Here is a 24,706-nt window from a genome sequence, read left to right on the forward strand (position 1 = left end):
TGTTTTGCTAAAAGTATATTTGGGCTCTTGGAGCCAAGTATTCATTTAAAGTTAGATAACAGCATAGGCATCTATTTAGCATTTTATATAAAAAGTATGAATATTAATCCTATAAAGTTTGTTACTGAATATAGGCAGAGCAGAATTTTTTGGCCAGAACAGAAATTTGTGAGTGTGTTAATTTTATAAACCATTGGTGTGGAGTTGGGGAGGGGGGGTTCTTTTGTTCTGCTTTTTCTTTTAATACATAAAATGCCTTGAAATGTGAATTATTACTTTCAAACATTTGACAGAAAAGACAAATAAGGAAGTTTTTTTCAGCTCCACACCTAAGTACAGAGTAAATATTATTTTTTCTGAAGTTAATGGGATTGTACAACATGAGAAACATTACTTAATTTAACAAGTGTTACCTCCTACATATTTTTGCTTCTTCTTTGTGCTTAGAGGTACCTTGAGTTTTCTTTAGGCTTAGTGTCTTAACTATTTGTTTAATTCTTCAAAACCAGTAGTATCTATAAGGTACAGCAAATGACTAGGCAGTCATTGCTTGTATACCAGAGCAAGACAATGTCTCCATCTTAATAGACATGTTTGAGTGCAGAAGATTCCATATCATATTGGAATATCTTTCTGGTTTTATCTGTGCTGCCTTTGCTGATGTTTCACCAGCTGTTTCTAGTTAAATATATTCATTCATTTGTTTTCATATAAAATGTAATCAGGAATGCTAAATTTTACTTGCTTCTCTCCTTTTTTTCTAAGAAATTTGTTGACAACTCAAGTATGGCATAAACAACAATGCAATGCTGATATCTTTAACCCAAACTAGAGCAGGCATGTGTTGTAATAGAATGTCCTATCAGTTACTGCTAATTGGCAGAGAGAAGAAGACTGAATTGGCAGGAAGACAAAAACTTATCTGTCAAAAATGACTGACTTTTTTTATTTTTTCTTTCTTTTGTACAGTGAGACCAATTTTTTCCCCAGCACCTTTTGACACTTAGAAATGTAAATGAAAAGAAGGTAATCTCTGCATTTGCCAGAGCTAGTGCCAGCTCGTATCATACAGAACATACATAATTTTAGAAGGGTGCTTAGAGTTCTTATGAGCAACACAGCTCCTATTGAACCAAGGGACTCTTAAGAATGCAATGAGGGAAAATCCCTTTGATTTGAGACTCACAGTGGGATTTAACAGACTAACATGAGGAATGGAGCAGGGGCAGATTAGTTTCTTCAGATCACCGATTTCTCTGGAGTCCAGGGGGAGAGAGAGAGGGAGATGGTCCTTTCACAGATCCTTGAAAGCATCTAAAATTAGCTTCTGTTCCAAAGTAGCCTCTGGCTCAGCTGCAGCAGGAGGCTCCTCTGGGAAACCTGTCTTCTGTGTTTAAAATGATGGGGTAATGATCGTGCATAGACCCATCAGGCACAGAAAACAGGAATATTCCCTCAGTTGGCAGAGCTTCTAAATCATTATCTCCTCTTGCTTGTTCTCCCAACTGACACTATCCGGGCTTGGTGCAGGGTCTTGAACTGCAATCAAGAAGGAGGCACTGTCTTCTGCACTGCTTTGCTGTCTTTTGCAGAGGGATGTGAACTAGTTATCACAGTTAATTTGTTCAGCAGAAAATAATTCTCTTTTGTTCACTGCAATCTCTGTGAAACTAACTGGCAATTACAGTTCATTTCTATTATTAATGTTTCTTGCAATAGCATGTTCTTATTTATATATTATACTATGCATTAAAAATGCCTGTAGCAGTAACTTAAAGAGTGACATCTGTGCAGCGAGTACTTAGAGAAATAAAGAGTTTGATTAACATCCTACATATGAAGTTCTTGGACTTCATCTAAGGCAGCGACACACCCTTACATTTAATTAATGTCTTAATTCTGTGACAGCTTTTCTGTGCTTTGGCCTCTGTTTTACCGGCTTTTCAGCTGTTGATTTCAAGAAACTTCTATACTATATCTGGCTTTTACAAAGTTGTCCAACACTGTAAAGTTAGAAGTTTAATGGATTTTTCCTTTCAAGAAAATTAGAGCTGCAGTAAAAGCTCTTTATTTTTCTTACATTTATTCTTAAACTTTAATAAGCAGTTTTCAGTTATGTCTTCCCAGCAGAAAGAGTAGGAGATGATAAGGCTTCTCTTAAAAATATGATTTTCTTTTCTTTCCTGTAGGCCCGTCCCTTGACTCGCTATTTGCCCATTAGAAAGGAAGACTTCGACCTACGAAGTCACATTGAAACAGCTGGGCACAACATAGAGACCTGTTACCACATTTCTCTCACTGAGAAAACCTGCCGAGGCTTTCTGATTAAAATGGGAGGGAAAATTAAAACATGGAAAAAACGGTGGTTTGTTTTTGACAGAAACAAGAGAACATTTACTTATTATGCAGGTAAGTTTCAGGATTGCTACTTGGGTACATCTGTTCTTCTATTTTTTTATCAAACTCAGCTGAGTTATGAACATGTAGGGAATCCAGATAAAACTTAGATTTCCATTTCATCCATTCCTTTAGAGGTCATGTGAACCCTTGCCTATAGCATTTAATTCTCATGCCAGGTAAGGCAGAATTGAGCATACAAAACAAAATAAAGGAGGAGATGCAGATGGGCAAGAGAAAAAATGGAAGATGGTCAAGTTACAAGTACACAGAATAATGGTTCCACGTATTTTATTTTTAAATAGTATATACTTCCCTCAATGACTGAATGATTTCTTGTACCCTTCATACAAGAATATAATTTATACTTACCGTGAAAATTGAAGTGAATGTTTTCACAGTCCTGTGCTTAATGTGAAGAAAAGGTTTTCAGGAAATTAAACATACAAGGGTAGACTTTTTGAGTTTGCCTTATTTTGAAAGTGTAAGGAATTTCAGATTAAGAATGCGCAATAGTCCAAAAGTGTTTCTGTTCATGAAGTTGTGTGACACAATATCTCAAGCCATTATAAGCATTGCATTACTTTCTTATCTTAGGGTAAACCTAGAAATGGGGAATTTAAGAACATACTTATTTCTCCAAATGCTGTGCAAATATACGCAGTGGTTTGACTTTGAAGTTTCAGTTCTGAGGAAGCTACAAAAATAGCATTGTAGTCTGAATATTTATTGTTCAGAGAGGCCAGAAATAGGCATATGCAGGACAGCTTATTGCTAAGATGCAGGAGAAAACACCAAGTACAAAACCCACCCAAACAGTTTCATTTACTTTATTGACATAACTCCTTTCCAGCAACTTCTAAGGAACATAAAATTGAATTCATTACATTCATTCATTACATACCCACTGAATATTTCTTACTAGTTTGCAGTAATACAGTGAGGAATGTGACAAACATTCTTTATTTTGTTCTAAACATCTGGTTTATTGGTTAGGAAGGCTTGTAACACACAGTAGTGTTCCCATTTGGTACTGATCTTTTTTTGTCTTTTTTTAGTAGTTAACATTTAATGGTTTCACTTTTGAGTTCATCATAGTTGCCATAATGTAATCTCAATTACCAAAGAAAACTTTTGCTAATGTCTCAAGGACTCCAGCCAACAAGCATAGTTTTATGAGGAGTCTCATCTGCACTAAAATGCTGCTTATGAGTGAGGATCTTTAGATCTTTAAATACATAGTAGATTTCCAAAATAAATATTGGTGCTGCAAATTCAGAGTAATTGAACTCTGAGTGAATGTCCTGAGATAATGCTTTAGTTCTGCCACTGCACTGAACCAAGAACTTAGCCTGAAGTCTGACAGCTTAGTGTGGTGACTGAAGCATCTGCACTTTCTGAACTGAAGCATTCGGGGAACTCTACCAAGACACTTTCAATGGGAGCTTGTGGGTACCTGAAATAGTCTGGTAACCAAGGCCCCAGGTGGGGCTTGAAAAGAGAGTGGGTCCCCTGCTTACTAGTGGTATACAGACAGCACACTTTGTATAGTGCTGTGTTTATCTCAGTATAATGTGTGCTGTGATCTCATAATCCTGTATCTCAGTGCTTCAGCACTGCTTCTCTGTGGGCTGGCAGGAAGATTCCCAAAGCTGCATCATTTGCTCTCTGGGATTTTATTTTGCCATCATATGAAGCTTTAAGAATTGCTTGCAGCTACACATAGGATGTAAGCTGAGTTCCCCAAGTGTTTGAATGACAGCAGAATCCCTCCTGGGACTGATGAAGATGTTCTGCATGACTGTTCAGTGTTGAGATGATGCTATGACTTGGGGGCAGAAAACATTATATTCCCCTAATACAAAAGTGCTGGGAGCAAAAGGAAGTTGGCCTTTCAGTGTCCACATGCAATTGGGATGCTTCTTAACAATTTCTCTCTCCACTGCAGGAAAATGGAGTGAAAATGGCAGGAAGATGCTGCCCTGCCCTGCTCCTTTTCCTTGTGAAAAATTTTAGTGGTGACTCTTAAATTCACATGCAAAGAAGCATTTTTTTTTTTAAGTACATACACAAACTATGTTCTAATATAAAGATTTTGCTGTCAGATTGTATTGAAAATTCGATTATCATTGCAGTTTTCTCTTCAAGGCAAAGTGGAGGTCTTAGCCTGTGAACTGTGTGAACTCTGGCTGGTTTTCATGGAATTGGAAGAGTGGATATATCTGAGAGACATCTGTCCTTCTGTGGGCTAATACCCTCCATAACATTTAGCCAACTCAGTGAAGGGAGTGACTTGCAAATAGATGAGGAAATTACAAAAGCTTTTATCCTTGGAAACTAGGTGAAGAAGAAGACATATTAAAGTCAAAAATGCATCTTTCAATAAAACCAATAAACTAGTAAGAAAATTTGAAGGTATCCATGGGATTTCAGAAGCAGAACTGTTAATTCAGTTACTTTTCAGCTGAATATATATGGAAATGCAAATTAAGCTTTTGCTTCTTAGTGGTCATTTCAGTTCTGAGGTAATTGCTCTCTTTTCTGTTTTAGACAAACACGAAACTAAATTAAAAGGTGTAATATATTTTCAAGCTATTGAAGAAGTCTATTATGATCATCTAAAGAATGCATATAAGGTAAACTTTGTTATTGTTGTTTTAACCATTTATCACACAGAGTACCCAAAGTCTGTAGCAGCTGTAAAATTAAAGGGAGAACTAACATTATTGGAGGGGAAAAAACCTTAACAAATACTTAAAAAGAAACCCTGGAGTGGAGGAAAAGGAAGAGGAAGCTTATCAGTGATTGGCACTGTTTTGGTGGCTTTTTTTATCCTGATGGAAGCAGAGATAAGTGTCTACCTGCAAAGTAGTTTTGCTGCAAGGAGTTCCCTAGTCCAGTGGCAAGACCACTGAAATCGGTGGTTTGGACAAGTCAAGGGCTGGCTGCACACCTCAGTCCCAGGGAGGGAGTTAACTGTGCCAGCAGTTCATGGCACACCCTGCCTCTCATTTTTAATTTAAATGAGCTATGAACAATTTGTGGAAGCCACTGGACAGAGTGGAGGAGTTACTTATTTGGGCATGAAACAACAGCTTGGAGCCCTGTAGTACTGTATAATAGTCTACTGGAAAAATGCTGTAAAAGGTGTTTATGGTAGCTACAAACACTTTAAATGCATCTCTGCTGCAATATAAGATTCAGTGGTACAGCATTTTATCTTTCTTCTTAACCCTATTCATAAATATCCCTGTAAGCAAATCCACTTCTGATACCAATAAATGGCTTTGATTTCACTCTTCTGATATCTTCTTTGCATTTTATTCGAGAGTCCCAACCCGCTGCTGACTTTCAGTGTTAAGACCCATGACCGCATCTACTACATGGTTGCTCCTTCTCCAGAAGCCATGAGGATATGGATGGATGTCATTGTTACAGGCGCAGAAGGCTACACCCACTTCATGTTATAATAAAAGGGAGCAATAGGGCATCCTGCAATAACATAAATAATGAAGTTAGCCATAGCTAGTGACAGCTGAAAAGTCAGTGAATACCCTGAAATGTCCTCCTTATGATGTGCACCCTAAAAACTCAGATTGAGAGGGGGTTACAAATGCATGGAAAAGGGGGGGGTTGTTATCTGTTGTAATGATCTTTATAGGAATGAACGAGCTAAAGCTGTTGAGAGAATCATAGTGCTCCAAAATGGATAATCAGGCAATTTTAATTACAGAATCTTGGTTGAATGATAAGTTTCTACAAATTCTCGTATACAGAGAATGTCTTCATAAATTTATACAGGACAGTTTACAAGTGTGTGTGTTCCTACTGGTATGCAAAAATTCTAGTAGTGAAACAAAAAGGTGTAATAAGCATATATTTTAATATACAACATTTACATTTATAGATGATTAGGTGAGTTTTTAAAACCTTTAGTCGAGTATTTTATAGAAATACAAACAAAAAAGAAGCCCTAAGGTACACACAGTTCTTGCCTTAGTAGTTAAATGTTACAACAGAGCCAAAGAGTTACATGAGTCCCTTACATTTTCATATTGTTACTTGTACCTAACTTTCTGTGAAGGGACAGTGCCAAAACTCTTAATGACTTTTAATGTAATTAAATTATTATATTCTTTGTGTTCAAACACTTTGTGGCAACAACTCTATGTTTAAAGTTCACATCTATGGAGCTCAACAAGTAAAAAACAAAAAAACCCTGAGAGGGATAGCTTTACAAAGATGCATTCTTTTCCACAAGGATGAGAAATGGAAACACATCTATTAACTTCCTCATAAAGAGAGATTTTTAAAATCCTCCCTGTTGAACAGAATAAGCTGATTCTGGACTCTACAGCACTTTTCTTTTATATATAAGGTCCCAGTATCCTTCTAATGTTACTCAGTGCCAAGTGAACGCTCTGTTGAAATCTCTCAAATATTGTCTGCCTTGAAGCTAGCACCAAAATCTCTACCTGTCTGAATTCTTTGGAGCCAAGCTTTCAGTCCCAGAGAATTGTTTTGTTGTTTAATGTACATCTGCACAGAAAAATGCTGTCAAATAGAATAAAAGAGGAGAGGTGAGTTCCAAGAGTTTACACTAAGCAGTGTATGAATAAAAAACTGAAAGTTTGAAGTAGTAGGGATTGAGATTCCTAAAACAGCAAAAATACTGAGGGTGCAGCGGTCTCCCATTTTAAAATCACCTCCAAGTCCTTGAGTAATATTGCAAAAAGATAAAGTATTTAATTGAAATTAACTTCAAGAAAGTGTCATATTATGACTTTAAAGAGGTTCTCTTTGATTATAATTGAAACTTACACACTCTGTGGTTTGTGGTACTAGAAGAAAGCACATTCACCTTTTTTTCTTTGATGAAAAAGTTAATGGCTTTTAATTGAACAAATAAACTGAAACCAGAATAGAAATATGCTGGCAGAATATTTTTGTTATACTTTTTAAACCCTGTAGCTGTAATGAACAGGTTTGTGGTATGTACAGGTGATGTGGTTGTTCTGGCATGACAAACATCAGTTTCTACTTGAATCATAGACTGTTGTTGCAAGATAATTGTTTTCATCTGTGCAGATCACAGCTTGTAATCTATAATTTAAAACACTATCAAATAAATTGCTTTTGTTTATACAGTTATTATTTTTTCCTGATGTTTTTTGATTTTATTCCCAAGTATAGTTAGAAAGGTTTTCTAATACTGATTTTTGTATCCTGCATGATGCAATGAAGGCTTTTCAATAAACATTTTTTAAAATACACTTGTTTCAAATATTTTATTTCTGCATTATCCTGAGACATTTATTCTTGTCTTTTAAATAGTTGTATACAGTCATGCAAACAACACTGTATTTCTCAGTAACACTTAATTGAACTATTCCATGTATTTTCCAGAAAAGAGCTATGGAACATAATCTTTCGGAGGTCAGTGAAATTAGGAGTCTGTTTTCTGCATATACATAATATAATACCTTTTTCATTTTTTATGAACCTGTTTGAAAAATTTATTACCAGCTCTGGATATTGACAATTTTTTTTGTTTAACTGCAAACCAGAAACTGCTTGACTTTAAGGATTTCAGTTTTTCCAATATTTGACTTAGACATGATCTGAATGGGATTAACTCACGTGGAAACGAAAATAAGTGTGGTTTTATGATTGACTTGTCTTCACTAAGTTTGCCATCATCATCATGATGTGGGGTGGGTTCTTAGGGGTGTATATCAAGACAACGTAAATAGAGCATGGTGGTAGGCACCCCCTTTATGATCAGTCTGCACTGATCATAGAAGTCCTTCAAGCTTATCCGCCTGGGAGTCAAATACCTGTTTACCTTGAAGGTTCTCGGGCAATTGCAAACCATGGAGTCTGAGTCTTAAAAACCTCCTCAGCTGTGTCCCATGACCTACAGGTGCTGGCCTGGTACTTGAATGAGAAAACACCCTTCCCTTGGCAGGCACTGGCCTTTCCTAGCATTAATTTTCATGTGCCAAGGGAGGTTGGACATCAGGAGGGGTTGTCAAGAATAGGAATGGGCTACCCACGGAGGTTGTGGAGGGACATCCCTGAAGGCATTCAAGAAATGACTTGTGTGTCCACAGGTCTAGTTGATGTGGTGGTATTTGTCAACAGTTGGACTCAATGATATTTGAGATCGTTTCCAATCTAAATAAATGATTTGGAGATTCTATGATTATTTTCTTTGTGGCTGCCATGGCCTGTATATGAAAGATGTATGTGCATAAAGATGTCGTTTTGGTTCCTGTGCTCATATATCTAAAGCTGAGAGAAAATGAGGAGATGTGAACCCATTAATGAGGTCCCTTCTCAGCCGTCTCTTCTCGAGGCCATACAGGCCCAAGCCTTTCCCTCGGCCTCTCCTCCTAAGAGAGGTGCTTCAATCGCCCTCACAGCCTGCCACTCAACCCACTCCAGGATCTCCGTGTCCCTCCTGTACTGTGGAGCCAAGACCTGGACACAAGACTGCAGAGCTGCCTCACCAGGGCTGAGCACAGGGGCTGGATCACCTCCCTCGACCTGCTGGCAGTGCTCTTCCCAATGCACACCTTTGGCCTTCTTGGCTACAAGGCACAGCTAGCTCGGGAAAAACACGCACGCTGTGAAATGCACGATCAATGTTGTGGCTCTTTTTATTGATAAAACTTTGCACTTTCCCAGGGAGGTTCCGCCCTGACCGCAGACCCGCTCCCGCCCCGCCCCTGCCGTCGCTTCACTCCCGCGGGCGGCGGGCGGCGCGTGCGCGCGCTGCGGCCATGGCGGGAGTGCTGGTGCGGGCCGGCCGTGCCTCGGCCCTGCGGGGATCGCTGTCACCGCTGAGGGCGGCTCGGGCATTCCTGGGTAAGGGAATGGCCGCGGGGAGCTCGGAGCAGAAGGGTTGCCAGTCGGAGGGGAGAGGATCTGTTTCGGTGCCGACTGTGACGGCCACCGTGCGGCTCTTGGGCAGCTGCGGGTGGCACCCTTTCCTCCCCTTCAGGGCCGTCGCCATCGGGAAGGGCCGTGGCGCGGCTCTCTGGTGGGAATGAGCATCTTAAACTCGATCCCCTTCGCACGGAGTTCCTGACAGGCTTCTCCCCACCTGGCCCGCGGGGGAGCTCGGTAACTGTGCAGAGGGCAGGGCAAGTGCTTTCTTACGTGTGTTTGGTTGGCTCTAAGCTCTTGCCCCGGTGGGTTTTGAGGAGCTGGGAATCGTGCGCCAGCGCTTGATCGGTTGTGAAACGTGCCTGCCTGTAAAGCTCCGTCAGGCACCTGAAAAGCTTTGCTGGCGTCCACTTCTGAGTGAGCTCGGCCTCTGCCCAAACACGTAGTGTCCCTTCCTTATGTGTCCTTGTCTGAGCTGTTGAGTTTATTCATTGCCTTTAATTGGACAGGTGGATCTCATCTAAGGTTGCTCAATGAGTAAAACTTTATTGCTACTACGGGTGCACATTTTCTAGCTTCATAAAAGCTTGAATACAGTGGGATTTTGTTTCTGTGTTCTTCTCCCTTTCTGCGTGTTTATAACAGTAATATTTTCAGAGCATCTGTTTATTTGAGTGTATCTTTAGGTGCTCTGGGACCAGGCCAAGCAGCAGTTCCTGCTGGAATGTGGATGGTTGCATGACACCGAGTGTGGATGGAGTTGAGTCCATTTACCTGTCACATTAACATCCTAATCTACTGCTGCTGGGAGTGGGGAGATCTTTGTGCAGGAATATTCGCAGAGTTCAGGGAGTTCACTTCTTTGGCTTTGATGCGTAATGTAACACTGGTCTCAGTCACAGTTTCTGATGTTCATAAAAGTTCACAGTGACTCCAGTATTAAGAGAATTCCATAGATACCATCAGGCAAGGGTCCTGTGGTCTTACTACAGCTATCACCTTCTGTCTGTAACTTGCTTTTATAAACACTAATACCTGCCTTGCACCCTTCAGAAATGTTTCCCTGCTCTTAATAAGGTCTTTCCTAAAATCAGGAGGAGAAATTACTGGGTAGTTGCTGATGGTTTTGTTTGTCTGAAGAGAAATCTGAGAGGGTGACAGCATTGAGTTTTGCTTTTGGGTTGGCTGTGGTGGTTGCTTTTGGGGTTTGCATTTATTCAGGTTGGAATTGCTGCTGGTGCTTCCATTAACTTGTTAAATGGAAGAATAGTTTGTGAAATCGCTTAGATAGTGTTTGTGTCTTGCAGCTGCAGTTGGAACCCTGCCCAATATCAAAGTAATTTGAGGACACCTCCAGGGTGCTGTAGCATGGAAGACAGTGGTTTCAGAGATGGCTGTCAGGGCTTAAGGGGGAGAAAAATATTCCCAGTTATTTTTCTATTAAATTTAGCACTTCTTGGTTCATCTCTTATTGGCACTTGCACTCTACTGGCCCTGAAGAAGTGACTGGCTCCGTGAGAGACACACACAAATCAAAAGCCACAGTGTGGATGCATCTGAATACCTTTACTGTGGAGGTCATTCACCTTTATAAACAACTCATTCCTCAGTAGGATGAAGAACTACCTCATTGTTTGAGGAGCAATTTAATGGTTTAAATCTGTAGTTCAAATGATGCCATTTCTGTTGGACTGTAAGAAAGTTCTGAATGCTAGCTGCACCCTGTATCTGTTATGTATCCACACTTACTCATGCACATCCAAGTTTAACAACAAGCTAACCCCCCAAAACCCCTTGAATGTAATCTCTCTGATAGTGACAGAACTCAAGGCTGCAAGACAGCTAAGTGGTGTGATACTGTCAGGGCTTGGGTTTTGTACTATTTATCCACACCTGACACTTTATTTTGGGTTGCATCATTTCTGTGCCCTCCTGTTGAAGAGCCCGTGAGGTTCTAATCTAAGAATTAAGAATGTCAAAGTCTTAGAATACTTGACCAAGCTTTCAGTTTAACAAATTGCCTTGCTGCGTTGGATAATAGAGTGGATTAAGTCTCCTTAATAGCTTTCCAGGAATTACTTTTCCTCACCTGCAGGAGAGGTACAATTGACTGCTAAAGTTAGATTAAATCCTGTAGCAGCTGTTGAGATTCAGCAGAATTATTAATTAGTTTGCATTTCCTCTGTTAATATCCTTGTTTGATGTTATTTATTTCATTTGGTTTAAGCAATGCTAATGTTGTTTTATGCTCGTCATGATGAAAAAGTTAGGCACAAGATTCTTTCCCATTTCTTGATTATGAACTTGCTCCTATACCCCACATATTGTGTGGATCCAGGGCTTTGGTAAAGGTGAAATTTTATCCTTCAGTTTTAATTCTAATGAAAAATTTGTCACCTCCTGTACTCTTAAACTTCCATTGCACAGAGTACAGTAATCTCAAAATTACGCTTTTTGAAAATAAAAGTTTAAACTAAGCAGATCTTAAATGGGAAGATTTTTTGGTGAAACGAGTAAATGTCTTCAAGATAAAACATGAGGACTGATGAAGTCTAGGAAGCCTGAGAGTTTGTTTTCAGTCAACCACTTAGCTAATTGCTGAGTGAATTCTCTACATGGTTGGCATTTAATGATTTGAGAATGAATCGCAATAAACTTTGTCTTTCAGGTTCATCAATACTTGTCAGTCATTTAAGAACGTAGGAGATGCTTTTTTCATCTCTCTTGAGCCAAAATACATTATTTTCACATAATGTGTCCATATTTTCCAAACCCTGGTTTCATAAAAACTTGTTTTTCTGCCTAGGTTATCATGATGATTGCATTAAATAGCTCCTCTTACTAGTTTGCAGGCTGAAGTCATCGGTCAGCTTTCTCACTCGACCGGATCGACCAAATATTGCTTATCAGAAACTAAAAGGAAGAAATCCAGGGGTTATTTTCCTTCCAGGCTTCAATTCAAATATGAACGGTCAGAAAGCAACTGCCCTTGAAGATTTCTGCAAATCGTTAGGTCATGCCTTCATCAGGTACATAGAGGAATATCTATGAAAATTAAACTAGTCTCATGAGTTGTGGGGAGGCTTATAGCATAAATACATAAACTTTGGCATTTGGACTGGTGTGCTCCCTGTGCTAAGGGAGCTCCTATACAAGACAAGAATTCTTTCTCCTGTTTCCAAATGTAGGATTTCTGTCAGTACAGAGACTGAAGTAAATCAGGAGAATGTATTCTGAAAGTAACTCAGAAAATTCTCTAATTTTCTGTAGTGTAACCAGTGCTACCTGTTACAATCAGGCTGTAGGCCTAAAAGTTTAAAATTAAGGACCTGGAGTTCTGGTTTTTTAAGTTACCACTATAAGCACTGTCCTTTTGTGCCAAGTCCGACTAAGCTACCCTGTGTCTTCTGTGGGTTTAGAAGAACATGCCCCTGCTTGGTGATGCTGTCCTTTGATAGATGAGGTTGAATGCTGTCTGTCTGAATGTGTCATAAGTCTTCGTGTTTGGGTTCAGTGTTTGAAAGAGTTTGTACACTTTAAAAGTACCTTTAAAATTCAAGTGTCTGAGGGGTTTTTTTGTCTGTAAGGGAAATTTTTTGCCTATTCTTGTAAATTATGATGCTCTATCAAATGATAGAGAATGCTGCATTGCATAACTTAATTGTGTTTGTTGTATTTAGACTGGCTTTGTGTGATTTCTGGTCCTAGTGATAAACAGGACCAAGTAAGAAAATACTCACTGTGGTATCTTGTTCCCTGCTGATTTGATTATACAGTAGTATTTATTTAGTGTCTGTATTGCTAGACACAGTCATAGACAGTACTATGACTTTCCTGTTGATGGTTATTTTTTCAGATTTGACTATACAGGATGTGGAAGTTCAGATGGTAAATTTGAAGAGTGTACAATTGGGAAGTGGAGAAAAGATGTTCTGTCTATACTGGATGAACTTACAGATGGACCACAGGTTATATTTTATTTTTAAATATAGAATGCTGTTTTTCCCTCAGGGTAGAATCTTCATCAAAAATATGCCATAATAGCTCTGGTCAGCAGTAGCTTTTGCTGAACAGCTGACACCTGCTCACTTCCAAGCTGAATCATTTGAGCAGTCACATTCATAGGAGCTCTTTTGCAGGCAGGTAGGTCATGAAATCATGGAAGCATGCATTGGCAGGACCTCCTGGAGGCTGTTTATTAGAATCTCCTGCTCAGAGTGGGTCTGTTGTCCCAGAGAGTCTGAGAAAGCCTCATGGTGGAGGTGCCACCTGACAGGAGACAAGGAATTGTTTCTGTGCAGTGTGGCCCTGTTAATGAAAAAGTGTGTTACTGTCCCCTGCTGATGCATTCATTAAAGGATTTGCAGGAAGATTACAAGATGCTCCATATGATCAAATAGCTTTAAAAAACAGGCAGGAGAAGCAGCATTTGATTTCTTCAGTTACTTTAGAAATTGCTGTGAGAAACTTGGAATCTCCTACAACCTAGAAATACCTAATATTGTGTTTAAAACAATTTTGTATTATGAATTGCTTTTGTTTACTTCTTTCACTGCACTGAGTCTTTACCGTGGTGCATTTATCTTGAGAAGGAAACATAAAAGTATGCATATGATACTGAATTGTTTCAACTCTCATTTTGTTTACAGTGTTTCAGTCTCAGACAGCAATAACCAGCCATGACAAACAGAATAATAAATACCAGATCTTGTGGTGCTTACTCAGGCAAAATTTCCATTGGAGGTGACAGCAGTTCTGCCTGGGTAAGGACAGCAGGATTATGCCCAAGGTTTATATAGTTAAACCAAGTGAAAACGGGTATTTTGTGCAAGAAGAAAAAAATCTATTAGCCATTTCCTGTAAAACACTATATTTTCTTCTCTTTTTTTACTTTTGTTTTCCAGATTCTGGTGGGCTCCAGCATGGGTGGATGGCTGATGCTTCATGCTGCAATAGCACGTCCAGATAAAGTAGCTGCTCTGGTTGGAGTTGCTGTAGCAGCAGATCATGTTGTAACAACTTTTAAGAGGCTTCCCATTGAGGTAAATGTTGATGGTTGACTTTTGTGCAGTCTAAAAATCTTACCAAGAATTTAAGAAATGATGTTATTTAAACTGCACTTTTCCTGCAAATTTTAGGGTAAGTTTTCTGTGTTTGATCAATGTAAGCTTGCAGTATGAGACTAGTGTGAGCACTAACCAGAGTATACTTATATTACTGTGGTTTAGAGGATGTGAAGTCAGATCCCTACTGTTTGCAGTTCATTAGATTTCAGTTTTGAATATCTTATATTTGCATTGGAATTGGATCCTTGTGCTTGGAAGGATGGAGAAGTAGCCATTAAAGTTGAGGTAGTTGAGGTTTCACTGGATGAGATGCATATGACACAGAGTGTGCATAGAAAGGTAATTCTTCAGATTAGTGTGTTTGTAAAGACTGTGAGATTTAGATAGTAGGAACTGCCCTTTTGAGATTCTTCCTTGATGGTAATAATATCTAGTCTTCAGGAAGTGTGTGCCTTAGAATAAAGAAAATATTTTCCCAATTTATTTGGGTTTTTTCTAAGGTACTTTGTAGTGTCAGTATTACTACTTAGGATTCAGAATCTGAAAATACATAAGAATCTGGAAATGGAGTATTTAGAGACACCTACTGTGGCAAAGACTGAAAAGACTGGTCACTGGACAATGTCTTTTCCCTAGGATTTCCCCTTGTTTGTGGATCAGTGAACTGATTGAAGCCAAGGAGATTTACTGTTCATGGTGGCAACACATATTTTTCTTTTCTGATAGAGCCTGGCTAAGAAACTTAATTTCATTGGTGAATTTTAACTAGATTAATTTGGGACAAGTTTGGAGAGGAGATTTTGTGACATGGTAGGGGATTTGTCCTCTCAGATGCTGTGAGGAGAACAGGAATACACCCATGATAATAAAAATCAACAAGGTGAAATTTTATGCTTGGGGGAGTCTTACTGCTTTTAGAACAGAAATAAGATGAGGTACTCTTAAGCACTCCTAACATGTGTTTTGTCCATTCTTTGCTCTCTTTTTATATAGGCACAAAAAGAAATAGAAGAAAAGGGTGAATGGAAGTATCAAACAAAGCAAAATGAAGAAGGCTATTACTCCTTGACCTATGACTTTATCAGAGAAGCAGAAAATCACTGTGTGCTGAATAGTCCTATTCCTGTGACATGTCCCATACGCCTTATTCACGGCATGAAGGATGGGGATGTCCCTTGGGAGATCTCTATGCAAGTTGCTGACCGTGTTTTGAGCAAGGACGTGGATGTTATCCTCCGCAAAATCGGCCAGCATCGGATGAGTGACAAGGAGGATACAAAGCTCCTTGTGAATACTGTTGATGATCTAATTGACAAGCTGTCAACAGTAGCATAAGCAGAAGAGTAGCATTAGTGCATGAACTCTACACCTGACTCTTTTCCTTGAATAACAGAAGCCTTGTTCTTACCCAGATGGTGGCAAGCTTGTGACTGTCACAGTAGGAACTGAGCTTTATCTGCTGTTTCCTTACCTCTGTTTCATAAATACAGGAATTGTATTATTGCTGCATTTGCACACAGCCCAAAGTGTGAAGGGGTGCTGCTATTGTGTTCAGAACCTCTCCTTCACCATTTTACCCATTTTTTTTCACAAATTTCCTATAATTTTGTACTGACATGTTGATTACTTTTTGTTGCTATTGGCCTGTACAGTAAAACTTTATTTTCACATCTTTGACACCTCTTACTGTCTTTCCACTGTAACATCATTGTATCATATGTCTAAACCATCTGTGCAAGGCAAACTACAACTTGAGTGTTTACTGAAGTTAGTTATTAGAATAGTTAGTACCGTGAAACACAATAAACAGATTTCAGATAAATGGTTATTTTGTTCTGAAATGCTGTTAAAAAGTGGAAAGCACACCCTGATGGTGTACTTGTAGTACTGCATAGGGAAGAATTTGACTTCGAAGAAAGCAGGGCCTCAAAGCCTTAAGAGCTCTTTATCTGTGCTTGTCAGGAGGGTGTCTGTGATCTTCTCCAGGCTGCCATTTGTCGTTCATTTGTGGGCCTACTGTTAAGGAAACAATAAATAATCTTGATGTAAACTGAAACTGGATCAATAAGATGACTTTAATAGTAACTTCTTCTAAGTAGGGAGTACAGTGCCACAGAGCACCGTTGCCTCTTTCCCACGACTTGAGAGAGGATTGCTGGGCACAGTGTCTTCTTCAGCTGCATGAGTCCAACCCTGAGAAGCTGTAAATGGAACTTGATAGTTGAATAAGTCTTAAAATGTAAATCCGTGGAATTTATTAGGAAATTGATTTAATTGCAAATATGACTGTTACCTGGGTTTTGTACAGAAATACAGTACCATTCGTACACTTGAGAGAGAGGCTGGAAATAGTTCAGGCTGGCCTTAATGTGTAACATCAGTCAAAAGCATATAATTCTTTCTGGGTTTATTATTTGAACTAGTAAATGGCATCACTATTATTACCTTAAAAGACTAGAGCTGCTGGGGGTAAGGTATTTCTAGAGAGTTTGTCATTTTCAGTTTTAGCTATGTCAGTAGAAGTGTGCTGAACAGGGCTTTGCTGAGGCAATGGGTTTTAATTTAAAAAAAGCACCACAAACAAATAACTAAAGTTAAAAAGAAACCAAAAACACAGCAACAACAAAACCAAAATTTTGGATGAGTTCCTGTGAACTACAGTTCTGTTTAGGCTTGCAAAAACAAACTGTGATGGAAAAAATCTGAATTTGGTATAAGAGTAAAAAAAGATGGCTCTTGTTTAGATACAAATTTTCTACTTCAAATGTACCAATTCCCTAACTTAGTGAATGATTTGGTTTGGAAGGGACCTTAAACATCATCTGGTTCCAACCACCATCCCATGGGCAGGGATATATTCCACTAGACCAGGTTGTTCAGAGCCCCATCTAACCTGGCCTTGAACACTTCCAGAGACTGGGCATCCATAACTCCTACGAGCAACTTGTTCCAATGCCTCACAGTAAAGAATTTTTCCCTAATTATCTGATCTAAACCTAGTCTCTAAGTTTGAACCCATTCTTCCCCTTGTTCTGTCACAACATGCTCTTATAAATAGTCTCTATCCAGCTCAGGATGATCTAGATTGGGATAATTGCTTGAGGAAATTAGAACATTTCATGAAATCTTGTTCCCACATATTTCTGGCATAGACTGTTCCTCTGTTTGTATCACTATGCAATTCACTTTAGCTTTGAAACCTCTGAAATATATTTGTAACTTTTGAGAAAGTTAATGCAAATGGCATTCCTGGAGTTGGAGCTGTGTTCATGTTTATATACTGTTAAGCAGTTGTCATCTTTGTATGTGTTCGTATGACTTGCATCTGATAATACCTAAAAAACAGATTTTGCGGGTTTTAAAGATGCAGTCAAATCAAAATTATTTTTAAACTTTGTGCCCTAAGCCATGATACGTTTTTAAATCCAGTTTTTTCGCATCTTGGATTAGTTTGGCTCATAATGGAAGAAGAGGCTGAAACAAGTGGACTGCAATAATTCCAAAGTAATTAATTTTAATTAATGCCAAGAGTTACCAGTTGTAATAGATATGCTTTTTCTTCACATATATTAAAGTTAATTCAGTGACTGAAAAGTTTTGAGCTTTTTTTTTAATAGGGAATTATACCTGTAAATACTCAATTTAATACTTCAGACAAGGTAAAGGCTTTGTGTGCCTGCACAAACTGTAGCTGTGTATTTGTCTTGAAAGAGTTGCATTGTATTCATGTTTCATGTTAGCCTTTATTATGTAATTGATATTTTACAGGTAAGATATCTGTGGCAATGCCTTAGAGCAAGATAGGTGAAAGCAAATGTGAAGTGGAGCAGTTGTATAAAGAGTTTTCAGGAGGGCTTTTTTCCTTGTTTGCTGTTGGTGTTTTGTATTGTTGCCCCCTCCATTATTTTCCTGTAATAACATGAGGTGGGAGAATTCAGTGTAACAGTGGTTGCTGAAACCACAGCATTACTGAAAAGTCCCGTTTTCCTTCTCTGCTGGCTAAATGGAGATCAGTGGTAGCATCTACAGTACAGGTACACCCAAAGTTTGTTACATATAGTCTAAATGCAAAGGCAGAGATTGTACTTTTTTCATAAAGACAATATTCCAGGTAGTGTTTTGAAATTCAGGGAATGCTAGTGTCCTTCTCTCTGTGCTCACTTTTTGTTTTTGTAAATTAGGCTTGCTTAAATATGAAGAGGTAGACCTTATGCAGACAGACCTTTTTCTCTCACTTTGGTGTAGTAATTCCTTTGATATTTATCTTTGCAAACATAAGCATTTTCCCTGTGTTCATGCTGGGAATTACCATAGTTTTGACTGTTAGTAACTTTGCATGTTCAGGTGCCTGAAAGAAGGAACAAAGGTGCCTGAAAGAAGTGACAATGATAACTAGGGAGATTTACATCCTACCTCTGAGCAGCTGTTCACCTACCAGAAGTTTTGACAATCTCAAATAATGTGGCATTCACATATTACTGTGTGTTCCTACTGGTATGTCTTCTGCATTAATGCCTGGGGCATGGCTTTTTTCTTTGTTAGATGCCTACATAGTAATTATTTTCAGTATTAATCATGCTTTAAAAACTAGTATTTCATTCCTCTGTAGAGATACTGTATTAAAATAGGATGTTACACGCTTGGAAAGCTCTGCATGATGCAGATTTTAAAAATAATTTGTAATTAATTATGCTCTGTTTTGGGATTTTTCTTTAACAGACTGCTGATTTGTTGACAAATGCAAAGCATTTTGTGAACATACAATGTACAATAAGCTTTATTCACATGAAATATTCTGTTTCTAAACCTAACTCAACTTGTTTCCTAAAAAACAAGTGCTCTTATTTTGCTTATATTGAGCTGTACTTCCACGGTTTTAGATACATGTATTTTTTATCTTGTTAAATATTCTACTTGTTTTGTCTCTCCTCTTGTTTGGTTTTGTATTACACACCATCTGATTTGAGCTTTTTGGTTTTGAGGGGTTTTTTAACTTAATTGGTGTTAAGTGTTTCATGTAGTTTCAGTTTAGCTAAGCTGTTTTCTCTTGCTTCAACACTAAATTTAAAAAAGTGTTCACAACAAAAGCCTGGCTGGATAGGCCTTAGAAGAACCACCTCCTGCTGTTTTATGTTAATTTTGGTTATGTGCTCTCTTGGACATGCTGTTACTCAATGGGGCTAAAAGATTTATGGTACCATACTTTTCATACCAAATTAAAATGTGCTTAGAGAGGAACATTCAACTGGTAACTTGTCTGCAGCTGCTCAACTATCTTCAGTGTTCCAGTCATGATGCAATACAGAGTTGTAACATTTTCTGAGCTGGTGCTGTGGTCAGAGTTTCTACATTAGGTTTTTGCTTGTAATTTCTTCTCTGGCAGGAAAAAAACCCAAACAAATGGGAGGGAAAATCATGTCCTGGGGAATAATGAGATTTGAACTTGTTTTCTAAGCTACTCAGTTGTGCTGTTACAAAGAGACCTACCTTACCCTTTCACATTTTTTTTGGTTTTCTTAAACGCTGAACAGTTACATTATAATTAAGGCTTCTGAGGAGATAGAAGAGGGCTCTGTGTTTGACCTGTCTTTGAGATGAGCAACCTCTCTGCTTTGTGTTGATGACCAAATTCATTAAGATGTGTACGAATGTAAAATTTCACCAATGCTTGGTGGAAATTTATCAGCTGTGTAAGGAATGCAGACAGAAATACCAAATATCAGTGTGCACTCTCACCCTTCTAAGTTTGTTCTCAAGCCCAGCAGGGAACTCAGCCATTACATTAAATAGCAGCCAGCTTGCTGAGCATGAGGTTTTAATGCCCCTGTCAATGGCACTTTGCTTCTGGCAGGCATTTTCTAAGGGAAGATTTTACTGTTGGGAAAGAGAGACAGAAATTAAGAGAGTTCAGAAATGCACTGCTCATAGATTTACTGCATGTTGGCCAGTTTTTATAGCTCACATTTGCTTTGTGACCTCATCTCTCTTCAGTATATATTTGCCTAAAACAGAAAAACGTTACAGCTTTGGTCATGTAATACATTAATCTAAACTTTTTTACTGGACTTACTGCAGTCTGGTTGTAGGCTTGACCTTGTATTTCTCTTTCAAGTCCTATATATGTATGTTGTGTGGTCCAGTGGTTCTTTTCCATTAAAGAGAAATGGGCATCCTCCTTATGATGCAGTAATTACAGCTCACAGGTAGACACATTTTCAACCTGCTACAATCTCTTGATTTGTGTCTGGCAAGGAGCTTCAACTAGCTCTGCATTTATGTTTGGAAGGAAAAGCAAATGACAATTCCTAAAACTTCAAGTCATTTGGTTCTGAAATTAAAATACATATTTGAAATCTTTCTAGGTTAGCACATGAAAGGTTGTGGTCTTTTTGGGCCTTCTGATCTGCACCATGCTGTCTGCTTGCCTCCCACTTGGCAACATGAGAAGGTCACTGCCTGCTGGGATGGAAGCAGGTGCTCATGTCAGTGGCAAAGATCTGCTGAACAGTAGTATACTTAGAGGTTGGAGTGATGCAAGTCAGCTGCCCAGACTGTAGCCTGGGAAAAGCTCAACTGTACAAGAATCCTTGGGTTTGGGGCTTAATTGGTTATGGCTTGCTAGCAGAAAGTGTGCCAGAATGTGCTAGTCCTTGGGACAGTATCTCTTGAAAAAGTTCCTTAGAGCAAAGCTAAATCCTTAACCATAGGAAGCAGCATTTATGTAGTTAGAGGATTTGATCTTTTAGGGGGTTTTTGTTTGTAAATTCTGCTGTCTGTTTTGACCTGTATTTCAGTGAAGATGCTACTTCTTTCTGTTCTACTGTGAATGTACATTGCAATGTATCATTTTCAAACCAAAGTAGTTCTCATGAGGTAGTGTTTTAGTTGGGGAGGGATAAGCAATTGATATGAAACCTTCTGGGTTTCTTTCAAAGGAGAATCCAGCACAAAACTTAAGAGGTCCTGAGAATTCAAATGTACAATTTACCTCCAAGGTCATCTTGAGTACTGGGAATGTTGACAATTATATCCATAGGAATTGGTTTCCAGTGCTAAGTGGTAACTGTTTCTGCTGGCGAGCTGCTTGGAAGGTGGTCAGTTGTAGCCACAGCTCTCTACGTAGAGAGCAGACGGCATGATTTTTCCAGGCATTTTCCTGGGGAAGGCTGTGAGAAGATCAGAGAAAAGAATGAGAAACGGTTATTATATCCACTTGCTGCACCTGTTGTTGTACATATGTGGAATGTGTTATGGAGATTTGTTTACCAGAGGGTGGTTTCTTAATTGGACACTCATGATGGTGTTTCTATTGATTGACCAATTGGATCAGTCTGTATCAGACTGTCTGTAAGGGTGACAAGTTTCTTAATAAGAAGTATAGTATAATATAGTAGAATAAAGCAATTGATCAGCCTTTGCAATCATGGAGTCAATGCTAATTATTACCCGTCTGGGGGCCTGCAACAACAGTCAGTGACTTACAAATTCCAGAAACACTTCTGTTCATGGCAGCCTTAGGAACTGCCTTGTTCTGCAGGCCGGAGTATTGGTGCATTCTCTTTTGTCACACAAATAGAAATGTCCTTCTTTACTGAATTACTTTTCTTTTAAACCCAAATTTGAGGAATTCCAAGTATGCTCTTGCTTGGAGCGTAACATCTTCAGAGCTGGCAAAGAAACCTTTTTGTGGGTGGAAGGGAAGATACTTGCTTAAGTTAGCATGTTTTGTCTACAAGGACGTCTAGACTGTAGATTTCAAAGTAATGAGGAAGTTAGTATTTCTAAAATTAATGTTGTCCCCTGGTTCTGATAACTGCCACCTGTTTTTGCACAGTTAAAAGGAGGGCAATATTCCAATATTACCTTTTATCCCCTAGTCTGACTAGTTCTTTTGTGTAGAACATCTACAGCTATCTTATGACAAAGCAAGGCCATGCATAAAATCAAGGCTCTGCAGAACACTTTCCTGCCTTGAAGCTCCCAGAAAAAGGCCCTGTACTTAAACTGAGCTTGTACTGGACCTGAGCATGCCCTCCACAACTCTAGAAAACCTGACATCACACATGGACATTCATGCAGGGAGGGTCTTTAAAAGCTCTTTGGGGGTTTCCTTTTGAAGGGAGGTTTGGAAAAGTTTAGTTTTGGAAAACTCCCTCTTTTTGTTGTTTTTATTTTTTTTAAACTTAATAGTGAGAGGTCCATTATTGTACAGTGGCATACCAGGGAAATGGAGCCTGGGCTTCACAGTTATTCTTATTGCTGGACAGCTTTATGTGATAGGGATTCAACCCACCATACTTTGTAAGATTGTGCTTGGGGTAGCTGAAATACCAGGCTCTTTCTAAAGAATTAATTGCCAAACGGTGAATCTGACAAAGGTTAATGATTGCTCTGTGGTAGGATAGGTTTTATATTTTCTTATGTATTCTAGTTGGAACACATTGAAAGCTATTGAGTTACCCTGGATCTACATGTGAGTAGTGAGCTAGTTAATGTCAGTTGTTGGTTTTGGCAGCATTTATTTATAGGCACACAAAGATTTTTTTCAATTTATAGCATAATATTGTGATTATCTGGGAGCATAAGGGGGGAGTCATGGTGCTTACAGGCATGAAATGCTTCTTCAATTATTCAAGCTTCAGCCCTAGGTTTTAGTCATAAATTCTAGTGTTGTGTTGCCAAGAAAAGTAATAGGACAAATCCGTTAGAAGCAGTAGGTGAAGTGTTCTAATGGTACTACCTTCATGTTGTAAACCTGCCTCTTTTTTCCACATCACATTTCTAACCATCAGGCTTTAATCTGCCTGTGTCTGACATAAGGAACTTGAGCTTCTTCATTTGTTCTTTAACTTGTAGGAACACGTGTTTGCCATTTCTTAACTTCTGGTTTTGGTGAGATAAACTAATTTTCAGTCCTCCAGTTACTGAAATCACTATTTAAATTTACTTTACTCTTCCACTCCTTTTTATGAAAAGTAATTGTCAGAACTTGTTATGATATTCCCATTGTTGTTGGTGCACCTCCCATGTTTTGTTCAGCCTAGCCCTTCAATCATAGGGTCTTACCCAACATCTTCATCATCCTCTACATTTTTTTTACATCTGTTTTGTCATAGGACAGAGTGCTGCATTCTTAAAAGTACTTCTTCAATGATGGCTGGACTTTGGCTGCAATAAAACACTTTTTGTCTGCTTTCACATAGACTGCTTTCAAAGAAGTTTATATTTTTTGCTTACTCACATGAGCTGGGATCTTAGGAGCCCGGGGTGGGGGGGAGGGGGAGGTTATTGACTTCTAATAACATTAATTCAGGCCTGGGAACATATTCTTGTACAAACTGAATAAAATTTCCACCATCATTAATGATTTTTCAGTTACAGTCATATTACAGGATCTACTAGTTAGCCAGCTTTAATCTCTCTAATGTGTCATGTTGCTTCAGAATTGGATTAGTTCCCTAATCAACATGTCATGGAGTAGCCAACTCTAATATATTACTAGAGCATCTAGTAAATTGCATCAACATTATCACTTAAAAAAAAATCTATTGTTTTCCCCAGGATTGATGGCACAGAAAGCAGGCTTATGATTTGTTTAAGTGGTACTTTGGAAAATATTGGTGGGGAGCTGGCATTTTTCCAATCCTCTGCTGTTTCCAAGTTTTTCAAAGGCTTATTAAAAATTGATATTGATGGGCAAGCTTTTCAAGCTTTCCCAGTGTGGAATGGTCCTTCGAGAACAGATTGCACAGCCAACATCTGTGAAGGGTGAGACCTCTGCTCTGTATCTTCAGAGAGTTAAATTACTCATCCCTGCCCTGAAGTTAGGAAACAGAGGCTGATGCAAAAGTAGGTGACTTTCACGAAATCTTGTTGCCAAGGAGCACTGAGCCCCCTGGTGTGGCCAGATGACCAGAAACTGCCAGGCACCCTAAGTAGCTCCCTTCTAAACAGATGAACACAAAAAGAAATGAAAGTGCAAAATAAATGTTATTGGTTGTGCCACTGGCCAAAGGGTGTGAAGCCCAGGCCTTAACAGCTGCTTGAAAGGAAAGGATGTCAAATTAATATACTACCTATTCCTGTTACAGCTGCAGCCTGTTCCTTCTCTGATCTCCAGGCTGGGCTTGCAGCCTTAATTCCTGCACATCCGCTGTGCCTTCAGCCCCATGTTCACTGAGACAGAAAGTGCCCAAGCGGTGGCCTTGTCACGTAGCATGCTCTGAGTTATGTAATCAAGTGCTTCATAGGGGTTTAGAGCTACCAGTGCACAGAAGAGAAAGCACTAAATGAAATGCCTGTGGAGGACAACAATGAATTAGATCATCTATTGAATTTTTCATCTTTTGAGT

The 24,706-nt window shown here is 38.9% G+C and overlaps 2 protein-coding genes across 4 annotated transcripts in view; both read left to right on the plus strand.

Moving 5' to 3' along the window:
* The window catches only part of PHLDB2 (pleckstrin homology like domain family B member 2), a 65,803-nt gene extending 58,620 nt beyond the window's left edge, over nucleotides 1-7,183 (plus strand). For all 3 annotated transcript variants that reach the window (XM_054270282.1, XM_054270283.1, XM_054270284.1), the window contains 3 exons: nucleotides 2,190-2,409; nucleotides 4,948-5,033; nucleotides 5,727-7,183. In XM_054270282.1, the coding sequence (XP_054126257.1) occupies nucleotides 2,190-2,409; nucleotides 4,948-5,033; nucleotides 5,727-5,867 (447 nt within the window). In that variant the 3' untranslated portion in view covers nucleotides 5,868-7,183. The remainder of the gene's footprint in view (nucleotides 1-2,189; nucleotides 2,410-4,947; nucleotides 5,034-5,726) is intronic.
* Nucleotides 7,184-8,440: 1,257 nt separating this feature from the next.
* ABHD10 (abhydrolase domain containing 10, depalmitoylase) lies at nucleotides 8,441-16,031 on the plus strand. Its single transcript, XM_054270242.1, has 6 exons — nucleotides 8,441-8,540; nucleotides 9,088-9,267; nucleotides 12,134-12,317; nucleotides 13,145-13,256; nucleotides 14,193-14,330; nucleotides 15,348-16,031. The coding sequence occupies exons 1-6, from the start codon at nucleotides 8,441-8,443 to the stop codon at nucleotides 15,687-15,689; spliced, it is 1,056 nt and encodes a 351-aa protein (XP_054126217.1). The 3' UTR covers nucleotides 15,690-16,031.
* The last annotated feature ends 8,675 nt before the right edge of the window (nucleotides 16,032-24,706 follow it).

The sequence above is a fragment of the Melozone crissalis genome, unplaced genomic scaffold (assembly GCF_028551555.1).
Source record: "Melozone crissalis strain CALT ecotype California unplaced genomic scaffold, PUWL_Pcris_2 ptg000009l_1, whole genome shotgun sequence".
NCBI classification, from domain to species: domain Eukaryota; kingdom Metazoa; phylum Chordata; class Aves; order Passeriformes; family Passerellidae; genus Melozone; species Melozone crissalis.